Source organism: Myiozetetes cayanensis, unplaced genomic scaffold, assembly GCF_022539395.1.
Source record: "Myiozetetes cayanensis isolate MyiCay16 unplaced genomic scaffold, myiCay2020 scf6-25, whole genome shotgun sequence".
Lineage (NCBI taxonomy): Eukaryota > Metazoa > Chordata > Aves > Passeriformes > Tyrannidae > Myiozetetes > Myiozetetes cayanensis.
This window is the reverse complement of record NW_026087853.1, coordinates 61,106,323-61,129,525: the sequence shown is the minus strand read 5'-3', so window position 1 is coordinate 61,129,525 and position 23,203 is coordinate 61,106,323. Positions and strand designations below refer to the sequence as shown.

Genomic DNA, 23,203 nt, shown 5'->3' with positions numbered 1-23,203 from the left:
TCCCCCATCTCTCATTGTTGATTCCAAATTTCTTTGTTTTCATTCACACCTTCCAATCTGACCTAGTTACAGCAATTCCAGTTGAATGTAACCATAGAAACAAAGAACCACCAGGCTGCATCCCTTCGTGTTCTGAGCATCACCTGATGGCTACATCACATCTTGGAATTCTATCCCTGCAAAACACTGGACCAAACATACTTATTTCCCTCCCTTTTGCAGTGCCACATTTTCACTGTCATCCATGAAAGAAAAGCTGCTCTCCTGATCTCAGCAAAAATTAAGTTGCTTTTTATGTTGGCTGTCAACTGTCTCACCAACATAACCAGAAAACACATTAATAAACGCTTAGCATATTTTTAAATATAAAAATGGCATTCAGAACTGTGCAGTACTTACTTCAATTTCATATTTTTTCTGATTATCTGTTGCACAAAACAATAACTGTCTTTAATTTATTTGATATTTATGAGTTTTCCTCATAAATATTGGGGGAGAGACACAAAGGACAGTTTTATTTTTCCTAGACAACGCATTAAAAGAAAATAAGTTCTATCTTCCTACACAAGCTAAACCTTCGGAAACTTAAGGGCCACTGAGCCACTGCACCCTTATTCCCCTCATATGCCATGTGGGATGTCTCAGAGACAAGAATAGGATCTTTGTGATAAAGACTGCAAGGGAAATCCAGCTGCTGTTACAGATGCAGCATCCAGCTGGGGCTCTTGGCATCCCGTCAGTCTCTGCTGCAAGACAATTAACTTGGCAAAACCAGACCTTCCTGACTCCTTGTTTTACCTCCACTACTCCCATCTCCATATCTGCTGTCACGCTCCAGCAGTGACCCAGCTCTCCAGGCCATCAAAGATCGCCCAAAACCCAAGGGGAGATAAGAGATGTGCTTTGATTCAGGCTTCTGCTCTGGCTGCAAATCATTTCTGACATCTCAGGTGGCTGGGAATCACCACAAGTTGGAGAAAATATATTAAAATTCCTTATGCCACTGCCATGATGTGGCTGTAACATACTTTAAAACACACAAGTCACCTGGGTGATGAGGGATCACTAAATATTTGGGCATCTGTTGACCAGACCAGTAATCGGGGAAAGAGGAGATGGATTGAAAGGAGAGCAGCCTCTCTGTTACTATCAGGGAAAATGAGTTAGAATAGTGGATGGTCAGGTCTGAAACCACAAGAAAATTTAAAGGAAAACTAATAAATGCTGAAATACATTTTAAAAGAGCAAAGTCTAAAAGAAGAATCAGTCCTTGGCTTTGGTTCAGCCCAAGAAAAGCTGAAGATGCCGAGCCCATGGGAACTGTGGTGGTGTGATTTACAAGCTGCTGCCATCAGTGCAATTAAAACAGCCATGCTGATGAAGCAAATGCAGGAGGGAAACACCAGTTTTATCATTGTACTCCTATCAGAGAAGAGTTTGAAGCTCTTGACAGCTCACTGTGACACCACTCCTGCACCAGGCTGAGGATCCACTGGAAGGACTACTCTAACATCAGAATAAGGGAGAGAAACTTGAAGTATTTCCTCTATTCTTGTTGTATTACTGGGAATGAGCTGTAATAATTGGACAATTTGGCCTAAATGAGTTAGTATTGTACCTAGAACTCTTTGTTTGGATTGCTAACACTTTATACCAGCAACAAGTTCTTGATTTTGCACAAAAATGATGTATCTTCAGCCCATATTAACTTGATGAAGTATTTGATCGATTCTCTGCCCTAACAACTGATTGTTAAAATTTAAATGCAAAAAATAAACACGCCAAAGGGAAAGAATTAATATATTATAGTGTGGATTACAGGAGGAGGAAGATTGGGATTTGGGAGCTGTTTACATCTTGCCAGAGAAAGCAACCAGGAATATGTAAGGGATGAGATAAAAATAAGCTTATTTTTTTGTCCTTCAGAAGAAGTAAATTCAGATTAGGAGCTGAGGGAGTGAGGAAGTAATTGTTTAGACTTTTATACATTAAAAAGCAAAATCTGAATAAGGAGAAAAGGAAATAATCTGATGATAACAGGAGAACATCAGTTGTTTTCATTAGAAATTATTACAAATGAGATTCTACTGTGAGGCAGCACCAGAACAGAGCATTTCCCTCCTTATTCCTGTCCTGGTGGGGCCTTGCAGTGTCTGCTGCTTTCTGTGCTCCAGCAGTGTGGTTCTGTCCCCTGCTTCCTTGGCAGCCAGAGCAGTTTGTGCCCTGACCCTGATAATCCCCCTGCCAGCCCAAGATCCACTGCAGAATGTGGAACCCCTGCCAGCCAGGGCACAATGGGGATTTCTGTTTCTTTGCTGGTTGTTTCCCTTGTGAAGTTACTCAGCTCCCAGGACTGGAAAAAGTGCCATCAACTCTGGAATATGTCAGAGTGTAAAATATCAACACATCTAAGATAGCTTTTGGTCTTAGTTTTAAATACACTGACAGCTGCAGCATCCCTGCCTAACCACTGATTCTCTCACCTCAGGCTCCACGTTCCAGCATCCCATTCCCCAGCCTAGCTAGGATGGGACTGAGCTGTTTTCCACTATGTTTGAATTTATTATTCACCCAGTTCAGAGCTCCTCAGCCCTTCCTTCTAATGACAGGGAGGGAAAACATGAGATCCTTTCTCTCCTTACATGTATTTTTCCTTGGCAGAGTAGCTAAAGGTATCTCAAAATCTAAAGATGCAGCTAAATCTGGTCCTCACGCTATTTTTCTCCCAGTATGCTCAGTTTCCACTTTCTGCCTTAGCCCATCCCATTTTTCCTCTTCACATACCTGCTCCCATGTCCTCTCCTGCTCCCTCCTTCTCCCACCACATGCCATGGATCTATCCATACCGAGTGATGGATCTATCTGTACCAAGTGATGGATCTCATACTTTAAACTGGGGAAAAAGGAGGATTTCCCCTGCATCCATGGGGACTACTGCACAGCTACAGGGCATTTCCAGGTGCTGGTGCCAGGCTGAGTGCTGGTGTCAAAATCAACCAGCTGTTAATGGAGACCTCAGTCCTTTCTAAAAACCAAATTAAAAGAAACTTACCTGGTCTTACCAACTCCTATGTAAAACTCAGTAAAGGGATGAGACAACAAACACACAAAATGTCATTTTATACTACATTTTAAAAAAGTTTTCCTGAGGGTTTCCATTTCTTTTACCTTAAACCAGTGCATGACACAGTGTAAAGATATCCGAACTACAAATTTCTCCTGGTTTTTTTTTTCCATTCCAGTCTAACCCAGCAGGATATCCTTGGCTTACTCATTAGCTTATGTACTTCTCCATCACCCTGAGGAGCAGACAAACCCCTTCCGCATGTGCTCCATGCAAAGAGGAATCCTCCCTCCACTTCACACTCCTCTGCATCCCCTCTTCCACATTTTCTTTCCTTTCGTGTTTCTCACCTTTTTTTTGTCCCAGTCTCGTGACTATTTGGTTAAACTCAGGGCTTTCATGTCCCTCACAGCAGCTCTTTGTGCTGTTCAAGCCACACTGCAGCCACTGCAGCCTTTCACCTACTTGGCCAGAGAGCAGAGCCTGTTCTCTCACTGCCCGGGCTGCTTTGTGTCCCAGGAGCCAAAGAAAACTGGGAACAAGTGCTGCCTGAAGCCTGACAGCCTGGCTGGCTGTGCTGCTGGAGGATGAGAGCGATGGGGATTATTTTATAGGCACCTTTCTCTGACTTGCCACGAAGTTATTGAACAATTATTCATGGGAGACATCCAGATGAGGAGTTCTGGGTGCTGACCCTTCTTCTATGACCATCTACAGGGAAAAGAGTCGTGTCCAAAATGTACCAACCTAGTTTTCAGATCATTTTACAGGATCAACACAGAGTCACAGCATGGTTTGGGTTGGAAGGAACCTTAAACCTCATCTCATTCCAACTTCCCTGCCATGGGCAGGGACACCTTCCACCAGCCCAGGTTGCTCCAAGCCCCATCTAACCTGGCTTTGAACACTTCCAGGGATGAAGCACCTACAGTTGCTCTGGAAAACCTGTGCCAGGGCCTCACCACCCTGCCAGGGAAGAATTTCTTTCCAATAGCCAACCTAAACCCACCTTCTGTCACTTTAAATCATTCCTTTCTCTGTTGCCCACTGGGCCTCTCCATCCTCTCAGACATCTCCATGCTCTTCAGCTTTACAATCTTCTTCTATATGGAATTACAATGCAATGTGGTTTGCAAAGGACCTCTGAGGGCTAAAGCACAACCTCCTGTCTCAGGGAGGGCCATGGTCCCTCTCAGCACAGTCACACGAACTAGAGATCCAGATTTCCAACTGCTGTTACCAGGAAAATCACTGGAATTCATTGATTGTGCCTATCCAGGACTACGATCCCAAAATTCAAAGAACTCGGCAAGTGTCACAGCAAACTTTCCCCACATCACAAACAATGAGTTTCAGGTCCACCTTAATGCAACGTCTCCCTGTAATTTAGTATGATCCTGGTCAGAGGGCTATTTTGAACCAAACTAAATAGAACTAGCAAGTCTTAGGAAAACATTCCTTTCATTTCTGACTTTCCTCACCCCACACCACAGCAAAAGACTCTTTAATAGGCTGACATCCTCCTGTAGCACTAACACCAGGCAGAAACAGAGGAAAGCTATAGCAGGGCTTGGCACAAAGGCAGCACAGAGTGGTTCTCACTGCTGTGGAAGTTTTTGTTCTCTCCCTTTGATCTCTGTTCCTGTTGCCTGAGTAGGGGGAATAGACGGAGAAATGGAGAGGAACGAGAAATTTTTAGATTTAGATTGTTGGATTTTTAGATTTTTAGGTTTAGGTTGTCAGCTCCTCCAGGCTAATGGCAGCAGGGAAAACCAGAATATCCCTTGCCTGTGCCTGCTCCAAACCATGGCTTGGGCTGGACAACAGCACCAGGACTGGAGGCACTTTGTGCTTTCACTGGTCTCATTCTATGCTTCCCTTCAGCACTGAGGTGTGGGAGTTGGCTAAAAAGCAAATTTCATTGTGAATTAAAATATTTGATGTGAAATTAAAACATCTGCTAGGACAAGGGGAATGGTTTAAACTAAAGAAATATGTTTAGATTGGGTATTAGGGAGAAATTCTTCTCTGTGAGGGTGGGCAGGCCCTGGCACAGGTTTCCCAGAGAAGCTGGGGCTGCCCCATCCCTGGAAGTGTTCAAGGTCAGGTTGGACAGGGCTTGGAGCAACCTGGGCTGGTGGAAGGTGTCCCTGCCCATGGCAGGGGGTTGAAACTGGATGATTTTTAAGGTCCTTCCAGCCCAAACCCTGTGATTCTATGGTAGATTCCTTCTCCTGCTCTGACCCAGACAGTGCCACTACAGAAAAGATTAATAATCTTTCCATTTATTCACGGAAAATAATCTCCAGAAAAGATCCCTATCTCCAGGAAAGCTGGGGGTCACAGCTGCCTGGCCCTGAAAAATGGCCCCAGAAACCCTCAGATGTGAAAAAAAGCAGCAGGGAAAGTGCTGTGAGTTGTTCCTGCTCTTGCACCACAACACCTTGTGTAATGTGACGACAGGGATTGGATAGAATGAAGTGCCCCACGGCAAGGAAAAGATGGCATTGTCCCACCTGTTCATAAAATCCTGGCCCTAGGCAGGAAAACTGGCTGAGATCAACCAGCTCTCTTTTTGACATGAGGAAGTTGTGGAGTCTGGCAGCCTCAGTGGCAGGATGGCAAAAATAGAGCAAAACAATGGTAATTTCAGGCAGAATTGCAACACCTTTTCAAGCCTGACAGTAAAAAGGGAGGTGAGAAGTCTGGAGGGGAAAAAAAAGAGAGACAAAGGGGGAAAAGGGGGGTAAAAAAAAGGATGAAAAGGAGGGAAATGGTTAAAAAGGGTCAAAATGTTTTAAAAGGCAAAAAAGGGTAAAAAGGAGAAGAAGGGGGGAAAGGGGAAAAGGGGAAAAGGGGGAAGTGGGGAAAAGGGAGAAGGGATAAAGGGAGGAAGGAATAAAAAAGGGGGGAAAGGGGGCAAAGAGGAGAAGGGGGAAAAGAGGGAGGCTAAAGGGGGGAGGGAGACAGAGAAAGGGGGAAAGAGTGAAAAGGGGGGAAGGGAGGGAAATGGGAGAAAAGGAGGGGGAAAATGAGGGGAGAAAGAGAGGGGTAAGAGGGGGAAAGGGGAAAAAGATAGGGATAAGGGGAGGGAAAAGGGGGAGAAGAGGGGGAGAAAGGAGGGGAAATAGGAGAAAGGGGAGGAATGGGGAAAGGGGTAAAAGAGGGAAAAGGAAGGAAAAGAGGGGATAAATGGGGGAATGGGGAGGGGGAGAAAAGGGAGGGTAAGGGGGAAAGGGAGGGGAAGGCAGTTAAAAACAAACAAATAAAGAGGAAAAGGAGGAAAGGAAAAAACAAAACAATAAAATATAAAATATAAACAATGGGGGGGAAGTGGGTGCAGCTCTTTAAAGCAGGAGTAAAAAATCTCGAGGACACGAAGCCCAGAGCGAAGCGGAGGAGGAGGAGGAGGGGGGGTCCTGGTCCCTCCTGCCCCCGGCCCCGGGCGGGCGGTCCCGGCCCCGGCTTCGAAAGATCGGGCAGGGCCAATGGCCGGGAGGGGGAGGGCGGCGGCACGGCCGGGATTGGCGCTGGGGCTCGGCTGATCCCGCCGGGAAACCCGCCGGCACGGGCCGGGGGGGGATGCTGCAGGGGGGAGGATGCCCTGGAAAAGGAGGGAGATGCCGCGGAAGGGGGTGGAAGGAGGATGCTGGAGGGGGGAGGATGCCGAGGGTGGGAGGATGCCTGGGGGGGAGGAGGAGGAGGATGGTGGCAGCCGGGGGGAAGGAGGAGGATACCTGAGGGGAGGAGTGCGGGGGCGGGGGTTGGAAGGGGCCGAGCTTCCCACAAAACAGGGCTATGTGCGAGGAGAAAGTGCACCAGTGCGGGGACAGCCAGCCTAGGGGGCACTTCCGAGCAGGCGGAGAGGTTCCAAGGGCTGGGAAACGAGAGACAAAGAGAAGGGAGGACATGAGCGAAGGCGAAGGGGGAGAGCAGGGCATCAGCTGAGTTAAATCCCGCAAGGAAAGCCCTTCCCCTCCGGCGCATCCCTAAGAAGCGCAGGGACAGGTTCCCCCCAACCACCTCCCCCTTTGGGCAAGAAGAACCGAGCGGCCCCATGGGGAAAGGGGGCGAGCAAGGGGGCGATTCGGGGGAGCCGGCGGCGCAGATCCGCTTCTACACCTGGGAGGAGATCCAGAAGCACAACCTGAGGACGGACAAGTGGCTGGTGATAGAACGAAAGGTTTATAATGTCACCAAGTGGGCAAACAGGCACCCGGGGGGCAGCGAGTGATCAGCCACTGCGCCGGAGAAGATGCCACGGTAAGGACCCTCCGCACCGACCCCCGCGGCTCTCTCGGCTCCAGCAGCATCCTCTGACAGCTCCTTCCCTCCCTGCTGGGTCTGAAGGGAGCCGGCTGCCGACCTCTTCCCTCTCCCCATCTCCCTACCACCTGCTGGACATCCAGCTCAGCCCTTTCGCTGCTTGGAGGAGCGAAAAGCTTGGTCCAAATGGATGCAGCTCCCCGGAACCTCGGCAATCCGCACCTAGAGATTGCTGGGCTCTGCTTAAATCCTGATGGTTTGCCTTTGTCTCTTGTTCGTGGCTGTGCCTGCAGCTCTGAATCCAGGGGCGAAGTGTCCCAAATCTTCCCCTTTTCCAGCGTGTCTGACATGCAGAGTCACACAGCCAAGCACGGGAAGGGTTAAGGAGAGGCCAGGCTGGGTCTCAAAGTTGCTTCTGTGAGGAGGGTGAGCTTGAGGCTTTAAAACAAGGAGCTTTTTAGCATTTTTTTCCCCAGGAGAGAATTCTCCAGAGAATTTAGTTACAGGTTGCTACAGAAAAGGGAAAAAAAAAAAGCAAAAAAAATGCAAACCATTTGCTGCTGCTCCAGCTGCTCCCGAGCTGGATTCAGCCACCTCTCAGGTTTCAGCAACTTAAAAAATAAGAAATCAAGCCAAACAAAAAAAAAACCCCGACCTTGACAAAGGAACAAATTAGAAATAAATTGTTTGCTGTCTGGAGTTTCCCTCAAAACCACCTTCCTCAGAAGTGCATCCAGAGAGTGTGTTCTCGCCTTAGGGCACGTTAATAGAATCCAAACTGCCTCAGAGCTTTTCCCAAAATGTGCAGAGACCAAGCAGCAACATTAACTGTTGGTCTCCCATAGCCCCTGACACCTTAACAAGGAGGAGGTTCCATGTATGACAAAATTATTTGGTAGAACCACTAACCTTCCCTTTCCATCAGTCCCCATTTCCTTGCATTTCATGGTTATTTTTCCATTCTTTTCCTTGAAACACTGAGCTACATTGTGGCATTCCTGTCCCTTTCCAGTAAATCCTCTGAATGAATAGCTTTCCCCCTCAAAAAGATGGGCTAGGTTTTACTTTCTGTGCCTAAACACAGAGTTGGTGAAACTGGAGGAATTTTGACTCCTATCCCCAAGAATTTAACTCCAAAATCTCCATGAGAAACCAAAAAGCATCAGCTATTGCATTTGTCTGGATTCCTTAAAAGGGAGGCTGAAATACAGGTCGGTGATTCTAGGATTGCTGGTCCCCCTTCCACCTCCCCACCCACCTTCCCACTCTTCCTGTATCTCACGCCATGAAGTCTTAAAAATGCTCTAAAATTGTTAAATCACCACTCTGAGACCTAAAGCAGGATTGGCATCAGTTTGCCAGCTTCCCTGTGGTGAATAACAGTTTAGTGCCAAAAAATCCTCTCATTCAGGGTGAGAAAGGCTTGGCCTTGACTCTGTCGAGGCTTCATCTGACAAGTTTTGTTCTGTGTTGCAAGGTATCACAGCTGAGAGAGTTTAGGAAGAGGAAAAGGCAATAATAAAAATTCCCATGTTTACATCCCTGTTTTGTACACGGCTTCCATCTGTCTCAGGTTCTCCTTAGCAACAAGTGCAGTTGGCAGGGAGTGCCAGGACGAGGAGGAATGGCTTCACACTGACAAAGGGTGGGTTTAGACCGAGATTTTGGGAAGAAATCCTCCCCTCTGAGGATGGGGAGGCTCTGGGATGGATCGCTCAGGTAAGCTGTGGCTGCCCCATCCCCAGAGTGTTCAAGCATGGGTTGTTGGAAGGTGCTTGGAGCATCCTGGAGTAGTGGAAGGTGGGGGATGGAATGAGGTGATTTTTAATCTATTCTATGACTTTTAGGCCACACTTTAACACAACACATTAGTCTGGGACAACCTGTTCTGGTGTCACCTCATGCACGGAGCAGGGAGGCAGGGACACCCTGCAGTGTCTCTGTTTCAGGATGTTCAAGGATGTGACAGAACACCCTTGTGCTGATGCTCTAAGCACTTCAAATGTCCATACCTCGATTATAGAAAGCTTTTTTTCACCAAAAGCAGCTGGAATAAATCCCACTTGCCCATATCCTGCAAGACACTTAAGCTTATTTGGTCAGTAGAGCACAAAGTTGGAGAGTCAAGTGCCAAATCCCACAGCACTTCCCAAAGACTATCTTTTGCCTTTTGCTTTTTATCTCCTGTGGTACAGGATCGAGGACAATCCCAAAATTCAGGTACTATCTTATATTCAGGATGCATTAATAAAGGAGATACGTGACATATAGCTAATAAAAACATTTCTTGTTGATCAACAACGTATTCTGACATTCACATTTGCATTTCTGACCAGTTCCAACCCTTACCTTTCATCCCACCCAGAAAGAAGTAAACTATTCAGTTCAGAGGCAGAAAAAGGAAAAGGCCCTGGAAAAGGCAAGACAGAGCATTTCTAGGCATGTTTAGAAAACTTGCTACTGGCAGGGAAGCCCCAGGTAGACAAAAATACCTTATAGGTGTATTAATACACCTAAATTAATACAACACAAACCAGCAGGATTTCCAGCACAGTGACAGGCAGCACCCAGTCAGACTTCCAAAGACTTTATTTTCCCATTAGTTTAAATAATATTGACTCACCTCTCTTCTTACATGTTCACTCTTTCCCCTTCTTCCCCTTTTTTTCCCTCAAAATTGCACAGCCTTGCAGTTGGTACAGTCAGCTCTTCACTCCCCCACTCATTCTGCTCTTCCTTCCTCTTTCACATCATCTGAAAATTGTTCCAGAGAAGGGAACCAGCAACCAGAGTTAACAAGTCAGTGACATATTTGTGGGTCCAAGAGCTGAAAATGCTGCAGTACCTGTTTACATGTATGCATATATATATATATATATACACACACAAACATTACCTTCCACAGCACAATTTCTGTGGTCAGAGTATTATTTCAAAGGTCAACCCAAAGCCTTGGAATCAGGTGAAAGTTCCTATTGATTTTGGTGGACTTTGGGGCTGAGGGCTTGTGATGGAGGTCAGCTCCCAGGAGGGTCAGCTTTCCACTCTGCCCTTGCTCTTCAGAGCCAGGAAGGAGACCGAGCTGGCCCCTGTAATTGTTAGGCAATGGGACAAAGGTGGAAAGGCTGAAACACAGGACTCCTGACTCCTGGTTTCAACTCTTTTTTTTTTCCTTACTGGTCTTAGCACTTCATGGAGCTATAATCTTTACAGCTCTCCTGGGTGAATCCCAGGAGTTAATTCTGTGCAGTAAGGAAAGGGCAAGGGCACAATAAGGGTTTCTGATCTTTGTCAGCTTTCTGTCCCTAACATTGTCTTTGGGTCACAATTTAAGCCTTGGCTTGTGAAAGGAGGAGTGGGCAAGATCTCTGACATCAAATATATGCTCCCATAAGGCACCTGTAGGATACAGGTAGACAAAAACCTGTGGGAAGGGAAAGGAGTAGAAAAAAAGAAGAGTTGGGTAAACTCATGAATTCCAGGATCAAATCAACTCTACCAACAAGGCATTATTCTTCCATATTAGAAGAAGTCTTGAAAATATATAAGAAAAATCATATTACAATTGATTTCCTGTTTTTCCAGCCACAGGAGTATGTAGGATAAGACTATCTCACAGGTTTCATCAATACTGAGTTTCATCCCTCAGTTAGATTCTGTTGCTGAAACTTAACATAATTTATGTCTATTAACAAGTATTATGGAGACTTCAGTGAAATGCACCCAACATTTCAGACTGAACAGAACTGAACAGAAAACATACAGGAGAAATGACAAGAAATCTCATCACATGTATTGATAACTCTAATAATTTTAAGATTTCTAACCTGCTTAGCATGGTTGGGTTCCTCTCTAAGACTTGCAGGGAGATAGAACAGCCAATATGTCCAGAATATGGTTCTAGAATAAAGAAGAGTTAAGGGAGCTCTCAGTTACTCATCTTACAGAATAAAAAGAGAAAGGGCCAGCTCCAAAATAAAAAGTCACCAGTTTTCCTCAGCTGTTTTACTGCTGGGATCTACAGGATCTGCACCAAGTAATACTTTTGTATTTTGGGGTTTTTTTTTGTATTTTTGGTATTTTTTGTATTTGCAGTTACATCGAGGTTCAGTCACCACAGTCAACCCCTCCCCAGCATCAGACTTTCCAAGGGTATTTATATCCTAGTAGGGATTTGCACAAATTCCTCCCTGCCTACCTTCTAAGGGAATTAACAGGGTTTAAGTATTTAGTTGCTTAGAAAACATTTCTTGAGGTGCCTTTCACCATATGGCTGGATAACTTCCCAGGTCTCGCCATTCCCTTGAGAATGGGGAAGCAAATCCATTTTGGATTTAAAGTGGAATTAAAGCCCCAAACAGTGATCCCAGAGGTGGAGGTCACCTCCTGCCCCTCTTTCACAGGTACATGGGGGGCACAGCTGCTGGAAGTGGATGGGAATGATACAGCACATAGAAGGCACATTTTACTTTTTGATCTCACAGTTACTCCTGTTTCCACTCCAGGATGCATTCCAGGCTTTCCATATCAATCCCACCTTGGTGCAAAAGTTTCTCAAGCCGTTGCTTATTGGAGAACTTGCTCCAGGGGAGCCCAGCCAGGACCGAGGTAAAAACGTGAGTATTTGTTTCTGATCTGGGGTTCATGGTGGGTATTCCCACCATTTTTTCCTCTTGGGGTGTTCTCCAGGTCAGAAGCAGGGAGATTGTAAAGGTCTCTTCCCTACAGGCAGCTCCAGAAAGGGAGGAAAATTCTCAGTAACTAAACATCTCCACATGGCAACGTGCACATCCCAATACAGATTTAAATGCTCGTGGCAGTGGGGCGACAGGTTCAGACTGTCTGTGCTAGCCTTTCCTTTGCCACAGAGCCACCAGCAGCTGGTTTCTAGGCTGGCCTGATCCCATCCTGAAGGGAAATTGGAACTGAGACGTGTGGAAAGGGAAATGTGCAGCAGCTCTGGTGACTGGGGTCCCTTCTGCCGTTCCTTCTCTGGTGACAAGCTCTAAAACACGTCACCACCTGCCTGCTGTGGGGCAAGGACAGGAGTAGGCAAAGAAGTCTGAATAGGCTTCCAGACAGGTGTTCAGCACCTCAGCAAGACCTGAATCTCTTTCCCTGTTTGCTCTGCAGTTCCCTTGGACACATTAATCCCAGGGAAATGCCTCTTTGAGACTCCTGCTGGCTTACCCTGCAGAGCGCGGTGCCAGCAGAGCTCTGGGGAGCACACACTGTGCCATGCATGGCGTGAGCACAGGTGACCCAGATGTCTCATTCTGGTGGCTGTGCTAAGGAGGAGCAACCCACTAAGCACCCTTCCCACCCACTCACCACCCCCAGGGCAGCTCTGCTCGCCTGCCAGACTGCTCATCCATAATTCAGGCCCGGAGCGTGGCACGCCTGGCTCCTGCCACGAAACCCAATCCTGCCCCGCTGTTTGTGGCTGGCCATGATTATGATAGATCTGTGTCACTCACAATAGAGGAGCCAGCAGTGACCCCCAGTGACCCAGGGACGCTCCTCATGGGTGAGTGCACGGCACGACCCCACAGCTTGAATAGACGACGGTGGCGCCGATACTGGATGCTCATCATCAGAGCTCTGGAATTCTGCACAGTAGCACTGGATTCTCTCTTTCTCCAGCTTCTCTTCAGTGCTTGGGAAGCTCATTCAGGCAGGAGTCAGCAGGTGATATGACTCTTGACAGAGCCAGGTCGTGCTGCTGATCCACAGCAGGAGGCTTGAATTACTCTGCTGGCTCAAGGTGCAAAAGGTCAGGATGTGGGCTCAGACCAGCCAGGATGTTTATTTATAGGGAAGTGCTGTGAAAAGCTGGAAAATGAGGTGAATATGGAGGCAGGTCCTTTACTCCTGGAGTAGCCAAGCACTGCAGGGTCCTTAGCATGGGAGTCATCCTTCAGCTCGTTCAGATTCCCTCCAAAGCCTCACACTGCTCTTGCCTGTCTCCTGCAGTCCCAGCTGGTGGAGGATTTCCGGACCCTGAGGAAGACTGCAGAGGACATGAAATTGTTCAGAGCAAGCCCTTTGTTCTTCTCTCTTTACTTGGGCCACATTATTGCAATGGAAGTGTTGGCCTGGCTGATGGTTTCATACTTTGGTACTGGCTGGATCACAACCCTCATCCTGGCCTGCATCCTTACAACTTCCCAGGTGAGAGCTCGTAGGGATGGAGCACGCTGGCAGCACAAATCACTCAGGAGAAGGACAGTGTGTGCTGAACTTTTCATATTACATTACTTACCAGAGCAAAACACTCACACCAGTGAAAAACACTCCCAACTCACCTGCCACTGTGGTGCCTCCTGATTGTGGCTCACGCATTTTTCTCACCTTTCTCTTTTCCTTCCACATCTTGGTGGATTTGGCACTGTCATGTTTACGGTTGGGTTCATGACCCTAAGGGTCTTTTCCAACCTGAATGATTCCATGATTTAATGTTCCTCTCCTGAGATCTTCACCTCCTCACTCAGTTAATTCCCTCTCTTCCTCACACTCACAATGTGCCTTCCGTCTCTGTTTCTTTCATGCTTCACTCTCATTCCAAACAGCTTCCTAACTGTTTGATTTCCCTTCATCCCAGGCCCAGGCAGGGTGGCTGCAACATGATTTTGGACACCTGTCTGTCTTTAAGAAATCTTCCTGGAACCACATCGTCCACAAGTTTGTCATTGGACACCTGAAGGTAAAGGACACTGTGGAACCAGGGCTCTGTAGAAACACCTGGGGGTCACTTTGGCCGTGTCAGGGTAGGAAAGAGCAGCACTAAACCTTCCCAAAGTGAGCAGAAGCACAAAGAACTTTGTGACCATTGTACATGGAGCTGTTCTGCAGAAGAGATAAGAGATTGTATTCATAGCTGAGTCAGTAATTCCACAAGCTCCAGCGGAACCACTACAGTTTATACCAGCTGAGGACAAAGCTTTATAAATTACATAATTTTTATATCCATATTTTTGCCATGCACTCCAGTAAGGAATAATATCTTTCAAACATCCCATCCTGCTACATCCCACCCATTCCAGATGTCTCCAGGATTTCTATCCTGTGTAAAGTCCAGTGCTATCCAGGCATTTCATCCACGTGCAGCAGGCACCGTTCTCCCAAACCCACTTTGTGCCTCACAGGCAGAGGAGGCAAACAAGGATAATAACTGGCAAGGCAGCAAGAGGGTTTAGTGGAGGATTTGGTTAGTGTTAGTTGATGCTTGGATTTGATGATTTTACAGGACCTGAATGATTCTATCCATCCCTGGAAGTGTTCAAGGCCAGGCTGGACAGGGCTTGGAGCAACCTGGCCTAGTGGAAGGTGTCCCTGCCCATGGCAGGGATTTGGAACTGGATGGTCTTTAAGGTCCCTTCCAACCCAAATCATTCTGTGTGGGAAGACACAGTGGCATGGAACTCACTGAGAGTGTATTTATTCCCTGTCTTTCAATATGGATGATCCTCAGTGAGGATGAACCATCCCTCTGGAACCAGCAGTCTCGTAGCAACCAACAGCTCAGCCACTCCCTGCTTGCTGCTATTCCAAAAGCAAACAACGTTTTGATAACGTGATCTGAGCTGCACTGGTTTAGTTTATATAAATGGTTGGGCAATCCTACCCTTGGAGGAGGTGGAGCTTCCCATGGATGAATCCCTTGTCCTTGTGTCTGCCCAGGGTGCCTCTGCAAACTGGTGGAACCACCGGCACTTCCAGCACCACGCCAAGCCCAACATATTCCAGAAGGACCCAGATGTGAACATGCTGCACATTTTTGTCCTTGGAGATACACAGCCTGTCGAGGTAAGGAAAAGTGGGTAAAACATGGAAAACTACTGCCTAAAAGGGCTTCAGGCAATGATTGTGCAAATCCAGGAATTGGCTTCTGCTGGTACACATGACTTGCACAGTCAAGACTTCCAGGAATGCTAGAAAGGAAATGTTTAATCCAGGGATTTCATCTGTCTGACGGGAGTTTGGCCATCACACCCTCCCCAACCCTTGGGCTGAAGAGCAGGGTTGACTAATAGTTCCCTGGCCATCTCCTATCCACAGGAGAAAGCATTTTGGGGTTTCTTGGGAAAAACAATGCAGATGGGGTTGGAAAGAGAGCAGAAAGCCTTAAAGGCAACTTCATCCTGCTGGCTTGAAATATCAGCACGAGGGGGAAAGGGTGTTCCTCAGTGCTCCATAAAGAGCATTTCAAAGCTGATTTTCCATTTCCATAGCAAATATCTTCCAGCATTAGTCAACCCAACTGTGCCCCAGACGATCTGCACGAGGTCCTCTCCACAGAAGCAGTTGAAGGGATATTGTTTGCATAAGAATATTTTCTCAGTTTTTTACATTAACTGACACACTGCACATGAATGAACAGGCTACATTAAGTGATTTTAATTCAGTCTATTCCTCCAGAGCCAAAATATTTACTGTCTACTTATAAAAACCCACACAAAGACTTAAACCATGTACCACCCTTTGTCTTTTTCCACAATGGAACGAGGATTTCTGGTTTACAAACAACAACAAAAAAACCTGAAGAAAATAAACAAAGAAAATAAACAAAGAAGCATCTGCAGCAAAGACAACACAGAAATGCAACATTAAAAATAGTTTCTCAGCCAGCTTTTATACTATTAAGAAAGTAACTCCAGAGACATGTAGGGGGGACAGGCACTGGTAGATGGTCATTGGGAAGTTGTTGTGCTGGGAGCAATAATGCAAGTTCACAGCAATCCATGTTCTCCAGGCTCCTGGTGGGAGCAATCCTGGAGCTCCAAAAAGACATTTCTCTATAGCTTTAGATATACTTCACCAAGGAGGTGAAGTTTGCAGACTTGGTGCTTCTGTTTTGCGTGGAAAACTACACAAGGATTGTTGCCTGGCACAGACATTCCGTGCAGTGACTTCCAAAAAGTCAGGCTTTATGCCTATCACATTTATATCAGGAATGATGGGGGTGCTGGCAGATTTCATCATGGCCACAGGCAGGGCAGAAGGTGGAGAAGTGCATTAAAATGCCATCAGGCTCTCAAGGAAATAGAAATTACCTGAATGTCAAGCCAGGAGGCTTTAAAAATGAGTTTACACTTAACACAATTGCAAAGACGTGATATTTAATCATCCCAAAACACTTCTTAGCTGGTGGTGGGAAATCAGTCAAGACTATGCAGCCAGTAGATCAAGCATTGCAGAGACTCTGCTCCTACCTGTGAGTGGCACAATCCAAGGCTGAGCTTTCTCCTCTGTGCCCTGCAGTACGGCAAGAAGAAGCTGAAGTACCTGCCTTACAACCACCAGCACGAGTACTTCTTCCTCAGTGAGTATCTGCTCTCCACTTTTCCCTTTTCCTGGAATGCCAGTGGACCCTTCCAGCCTTTACGGTGTCAGCAGAGCAACTCCTTAAATCTCAGCTCATCCCACCCTTCCTCAGGACCACTGTGAGTGCCCCTGGGTCAGGACTGGGAGTCACCTCCGTGGGAGACACTAAATGGAAAGAAAAAAAGCGTGTTCCAAGTTCCCTGGGACCAGTCCCACATCACCTGCTTGCTCATGTCACACGCCTTCCCCACCCCTCTGACGGCCAAAACATCTCCCTTTGCTTTTGCAGTCTTCCCACCTCTGCTCATCCCCGTGTATTTCCAGATCCAAATCATCTCCACCATGATCAGGCGCAGGTTCTGGGCGGTGAGTGAAACCTTCCCTCCATCCCTGGGGGGTCTGCCTGTTCCCTGGGAAACCACCCTGGAGCAGAGAGGGAGGGATGGGTTACCCGCTGTGCCCAGCATCACCAGCAAGGACACGTTATCCCAGATGGGCAAAGGGATGCCTGATGCCTTCTCTCTTCCCCAGGACCTGGCCTGGGCCATCAGCTACTACCTGCGCTACTTCATCACATACATCCCCTTCTACGGCCTGCTGGGATCCCTGTGCCTCCTCACGTTTGTCAGGTAGGAGAGAAAGGGCATCCCTGCTGCCCTCCCCTCCCTCCAGTGCCAGGCAGGTCCAGTCTCAGCTCTGCTGTGCCCTTTTTTAGGTTCCCTGTGTGTTATCTTGGCTGTTCCCACTTGGCTATTCCCACTGCTTCACTTCCCTCTTGCTGTCTCCAATCCCACCTCCCTGCAGCACAGGAGGTTCTGGTGCTCAGCATCTCCCCTGCACTGCCATGGTCCAGCCAGGATTCTCCTCGCTTTCCTCCTTCCCTGTTGCCACACACACTGTCCAATCCCAACATATTTATGCGTTTTTTCCCACTTTGGTCATGGCTGGATCCTTCCAGGCTTCTCTGGCCACCCTTTCCCAGAGGTGATTCTGTACCTGCTTCCAGCCTGAAATCAGGCTGAAAAACTTATCTCAGCTGACCCATTATTTATTTCAAAAATTTTTCATCAAGCTCAAAGTGCAAGAGAAAAAAAAAAAAGGCAAAATTGCAGAAAACAAGCCTAGAGGCTTAAACAAGGTTGGTGAACATCCTGGAACGAGGATGAGTCCAGGCAACACCTTGTCAACATACATCTAAATCTCAGTTTATATTAATGCAACTACAATAAAGTTACAGTAAAGTAACTTCTTGGTTAAAGGGAATAAAAAAAATGCATTTATGCAGACTGTGGCACAGGTGCTCAAAAATGCCATTTTGTGCCATAAGCAATAAAAAAGCCACTCTAAATAAAGAAGCCTGAGGCAGAGCTGAGACCTGGAGTGGTTCTGAGAGAGCAATTTACCTCAATACCTCAGAGAAATCTCCTTCTGGCAGGAGGATATCCTCCTCTCCTGATGTTCCCTGTAAACCCCAGCTGATGTCCCCACCTGTGTATCAATTGTCAGGATTTCTCCTCTCTTTGAAGGTTTCTGGAGAGCCACTGGTTCGTGTGGGTCACCCAGATGAACCACATTCCAATGGAAATTGATTCTGAGAAGCACAGAGACTGGCTGAGCTCTCAGGTAACCAGGAGGGGAAAAACACCCCAAACTCACCCCAAAATGGAATTTACTCTACGACTGGGTTACCACTACCCCCAGTGGAGTGCAGGGTGTCTGCCCATCACCTCTCCCATAAGGACCTTCTTCCCAGAGCCAGTGGTGCTGGGCCAAGACATGGAAGTGTAAAATTTAGGAATTCATTTGATCAAAAGGTTCCTTCAGATCTGAGGCAGTATCAGGTTAAAGAAGCGTGATTTGGCTCTCCTGTGTGCTGAATTTTGGCACATAGATACAAACAGTAGAGACTCACTGAAAATCAAAGCTGGAGGGAGAGCTCAATACAGCCAGTTCAGAGTACAGGAGGATTTTAAGAAAGAGTATCTAATTTTACAACCATTAATAGCAAGAATAGCTAATAGATACTGTCAGAATGCTCAGACCTTGCACGTAAGGCACACTGGGAATTAAGCAGATGGGTGGAAAAGCAGGCTTTGTGTCCATGCATTTTTCCTGCCCCATTTTTCACATTGGTACTATTGTTAACCATGTGGTTTTTATTGGGAGAGGCTGAGATTGAGGAGCCTGGGCTCGGATTGCCACACCACTTTACCACCAGTCAAACCCACGGACTGTGACTTACTTCAGGTTTACTCAACAGTAAGCCCTGAAGGAGGATTAAAGCTCCCCTTGCTGCACCCAGTGGCCCCACCGTGACAGTGTCTCCATTCTGACAGCTCAGGCAAGAGGAGCTTTGGTCTGATTTTGGGGTGAGAGGCCACTAATCCTCACCTTTCCTTGCCCCCACAGATGGCAGCCACCTGCAACATCGAGCAGTCCTTCTTCAACGACTGGTTCACCGGGCACCTGAATTTCCAGATCGAGCACCAGTGAGTACAGACCCAGCATCACTTGGCCTTGCTGCCAAATACCTCAGCTTTCACAATTCTAATTTGGCATTTATTTAGGAGTTATGATCATGTATCTCCCAGTTACAAAAGCTGTGGGCTCAAATCCTAAGCAAACTACTTGAACTTACTTGAGTATCCATGTCAGGAATCTGCTCTCTCCTAAAGCATTCCAGTGTTTTACAGTGTGTGGGACTGCATGGGCTGCCAGGCACCAGATTCCAGAAGAATAGGTGTTAAAACCAGGGCAATATGGACAGTCTGTTGCCAGTGACAACACAAAGTGTAAAAGAGATGGCTTTTGGGGTGAAGCTTTATGTTTGAAAGTCAGCTTAGGAAATGTCCACTGACCAGCACAGGGCAAGGTGCCCCCAGATCCTTCCTTATCTGCTTCTCTTCCATGAGCTTCCAGGAGTGGGAAAGGGGTTACTAGGGATAAAACTTGGCAAGAAACAATTATTCCCAAAGGAAATGGGCAGGCATCAGAGCAGACTGAGGCTGTTCTCTCCCTCCTGCTGCCATCACATTGCACTTGAAGCATCCCCTTTTGCACAGACTGACTTTCCCTGTGTCCTGAACATAGCTTTGCTTTGAGGCACAGCAGGAGAATCAGTTTTCACAACCTCCTTGAAACAGAGGGCTGTAAAGCATGGATGTGCCTGTGCACTAATAACGAGCCCCCTGAGGATGCAGACATGCCCATCCCTTGGGGTTTGTCTCCAGGGTTTCCTCAGGTTTGTTTTTTCACTCTCTCTCTATTCCAGCCTGTTCCCAACAATGCCACGGCACAATTTCTGGAAGGTGAAGCCTTTGGTGAAGTCATTATGTGCCAAGTATGGAGTCCAATATGAGGAGAAGCCTCTTGGGAAAGCTTTTGTAGACATTGTTGGGTAAGGTCCTGCTGGTATCACCTGCAGCTTCAATTCATGGTTACAGGCATGGCACATCCTGTATTTTCTAGCACAGAGAATTCAGGGCACTATAGACCCTTCAGGGATACCATGTCAGTGTGTTGTTGCTATCAAAAATACCAAACACACAACATTTAGAGGGTTACTAACCTGATTGTGGTACCTGGGGACGTGGTTTAGTGGTGGCTCAGCAGTGCTGGGAGCCTTGATGATCTTACAGGGCTTTTCCAGCCTTAATGATCCTGTGATCTAACAGGGAGCTTCTTTAAAACACCCTTTTTGAAATGCTGCTCTGGCAGCTGGTGATTCTTGGTTCTGGGAGCTGGCAGCAGATCTCCAGGCTGCAAAGTGAGATGAATCAAAGGGGGATGAGTCAGGTTACAGCCCGTGCTGCGTCCCACGTGAGCCCTGCCAGCAGCAACAGGCTGTCGTTCCCTGCAGGCAGAGCTGGAGAGGATCTGATAGTCCTTGTCAGCAGCCTCTGTGCTAATGGTTCTGTCTCAGTTTCTCCAAGGGGAATAATTTATGACAGGGAACATGAGAACGCGTCCTGCAGTCCAGGGAGGTCCTGCACAAACCACTCTAAGCAAAGGCAAATTAAAGTGGGTTTTGGCCACAACACGAAAACTGGCTCAAAACCCGCTTTTGTCCCCAGACACAGAGGGGTGATGATGCCCTGCAAGGAAATTTCATGGTGAATTAAAATATTTGATGGGAATGAAAACATTTGCTAGGACAAGGGGAATGGTTTAAACTAAAGAAAGATATTTAGATTGGATATTAGGGAGAAATCCTTCCCTGGGAGGGTGGGCAGGCCCTGGCACAGGTTGCCCAGAGAAGCTGGGGCTGCCCCAGCCCTGGAAGTGTTCAAAGCCAGGTTGGATGGGGCTCTGAGCAACCTGGGCTGGTGGAAGGTGTCCCTGCCCATGGCAGGGGGTTGGAACTGGATGGTCTTTAAGATCCCTTCTCTGTGATTGATATTAAAATTCAGTGACAGGCTTCTTTACAGGAAAAAACCCACCAAAGACGAGATCCACAACCCAAACAAACTCGTCTTCGTTCTCTTCCCGCAGGTCCCTGAAGAAATCTGGTGACCTGTGGCTGGATGCTTATCTCCATAAGTGAACATGAGTCTTGCTGGGGAGGTGTGAGTGGCCGGGAGGGACGGGGGGGAGCGGGGGGGATCACACTCGTGTCTTTTACTCTCAGATCTCAGTCTGTATCTACGTGCACGGTCGGAGGGGACTTTCCTGTCTTGTCAGCTGCCTCGGGTTCAACCCAGACAGATTTCAAATGTGCTTCAGAGGATGAAAAGCGACGCCAGTATTGCATGAAATGGAAGGTTGGGAGAGGATGATGAGGAATGTTTAAAAAAAGGGGCATTAATATCCGACCTTGACCTTCTTTTTTCACAAGATCCATTCTAATTTTGCCTAAACCACACATGCCCTGATTCACACATGGGTTTTTCAGCCTCAGAGAATGTTTGCAAGCCAAGGACCCCCCAGTCAGCTCATGCCTCTTTCCCATGTTTGTGTAAAAGAGGAATCACATCCCATGGGACCGGCAGCTGCTGGGCTGTGCTGGGGCTTCCAGCCCTGCCCAGAGCCCAGCTCCCTCCTTTCCTTCTCTAATCATAGCATCCCTCTGGCCAAGCTGTGTCACTCACCCTGCACAACTAACCCCTAACCCTATTTTTAGCATCAGCCTCCATTTCCAGGGGTTTGTAGAAGATTTTTTGGGCTTAAACAGAAAAATGTCCCCTTTAGGAGAGGGTCTGTTTTCTCTTTAATGAGCAGCAGGTCTGGCATAGCATTATGGCTGTCAGGAAATGACACAAAAGACCAAAACAAGTCACAAAAGCAAAACTTGCTAATTGCTCATCAGTGCCCTGGAGGAGCCACAAATGGGCTTTTCACTGTCCTGGGCTGCAGAAGCACAGGGTTCTGCCTGTCTGCACATGCCTGGCAGGCACCAAAGTGCTTGTCAGAGGCCAGGAGCCGTGGCACTGTTCACTCTTCCCTTGGGAACCAGCAGAGAAGAAAAGGAGCTCTCCCTGCAAAAGGAGGAGCTGCACAAACATTTGATCCCAACCCTTCTGGAATCAGGACTGACTGGGCTGTGCTTCTGCAGAACCCTCTCCCAAGTTGTCTAAAACTCAGTTTTCTGCCCAACTCCTGATCACCAAAATGCACTGATGGCTTACCAGATGTGGCTGAACGGCATCCAGGTGCTCCTGTAACAGGCAACCTGATCCCAGATAAATCCAGGGCTTTGGATCAGGTGTAATCCAGTGTGCCTTCTGGGTCATGACAAAGGGCCGTGGTTTCAAAAGCAGCCTCCAGCTCCCACAGCCATCTCAGTGCTCACTGGAAACACACACAGGAGGGAGACTCTGGTTACTTTTCATGCCTCCTTACTGCCCTCAGCTCTGAAACTGGATCTACTCTATCAACTCCTTGAATTCCAACAATGTGCCACAGAACCAGCGAGGTGCTTCACGAGCAGAGACAACTCTGGGACCCTGGCCAGCGTTTCAAAAAAAAAAAATGTACTCCCCCCCCCCCCCCCCACTGCCTTCTTTGGAAAATAAAATGAGATTCTATCTTTGCTTACAGATGGGAAATTCAGCATCAGGATTGCAACTTGAGCTACCCAGTAGTAGTTAGAGTTTGTAAAGGGCTTGTTCTGGTGTTCTCGGCCACCTGAATATCACCAGGAATGTTCAGGATGAAAAGCTTCTGTCCCCAGGGTACCTGCTGCTCAAACAGACCTGGAGCAAATTGATTTCTAGTATCATAAACAACAACATCCTTCTGGGTGCTGTAATTTCCCAGACAGACAGTAACAGGCTAGTCTGGAATCGTGGCTAACCTCATTAAAATTGCCTTAATATGTACATCCCTTCCTGACTCCTTGAATGTATCTCCCTCTCTGTGCCACAGTTGGATCAGCAGTGCAAGCTCTGAAATATTCAGCTCATTCTTCTGACAGCCCACATTTTTTTGCCACCCCTCCCGTTCTTATTTCCAGAGCAAATATTTTCCTCCTTAGCCCTGTTCCCTCTTCTCTTCTTGGGAAACTGTTTCCTTTGTAGCACCCGCAGAAACTGCTCAAAGCTCAGCCTGGGT

The 23,203-nt window shown here is 47.3% G+C and overlaps 1 protein-coding gene across 1 annotated transcript; it reads left to right on the top strand.

Annotated features, from left to right (window-relative positions):
* Positions 1-6,876: 6,876 nt before the first annotated feature.
* Positions 6,877-22,971, top strand: FADS2 (fatty acid desaturase 2). The gene is given in 13 exon segments (XM_050335225.1): positions 6,877-7,287; positions 7,290-7,327; positions 11,836-11,946; positions 13,304-13,501; positions 13,932-14,033; positions 15,011-15,136; positions 16,592-16,652; positions 16,944-17,020; positions 17,186-17,283; positions 18,181-18,277; positions 19,064-19,143; positions 19,926-20,051; positions 21,146-22,971. Coding segments are annotated over 13 exon segments (1,332 nt in total). The 5' UTR covers positions 6,877-7,121; the 3' UTR covers positions 21,198-22,971.
* The last annotated feature ends 232 nt before the right edge of the window (positions 22,972-23,203 follow it).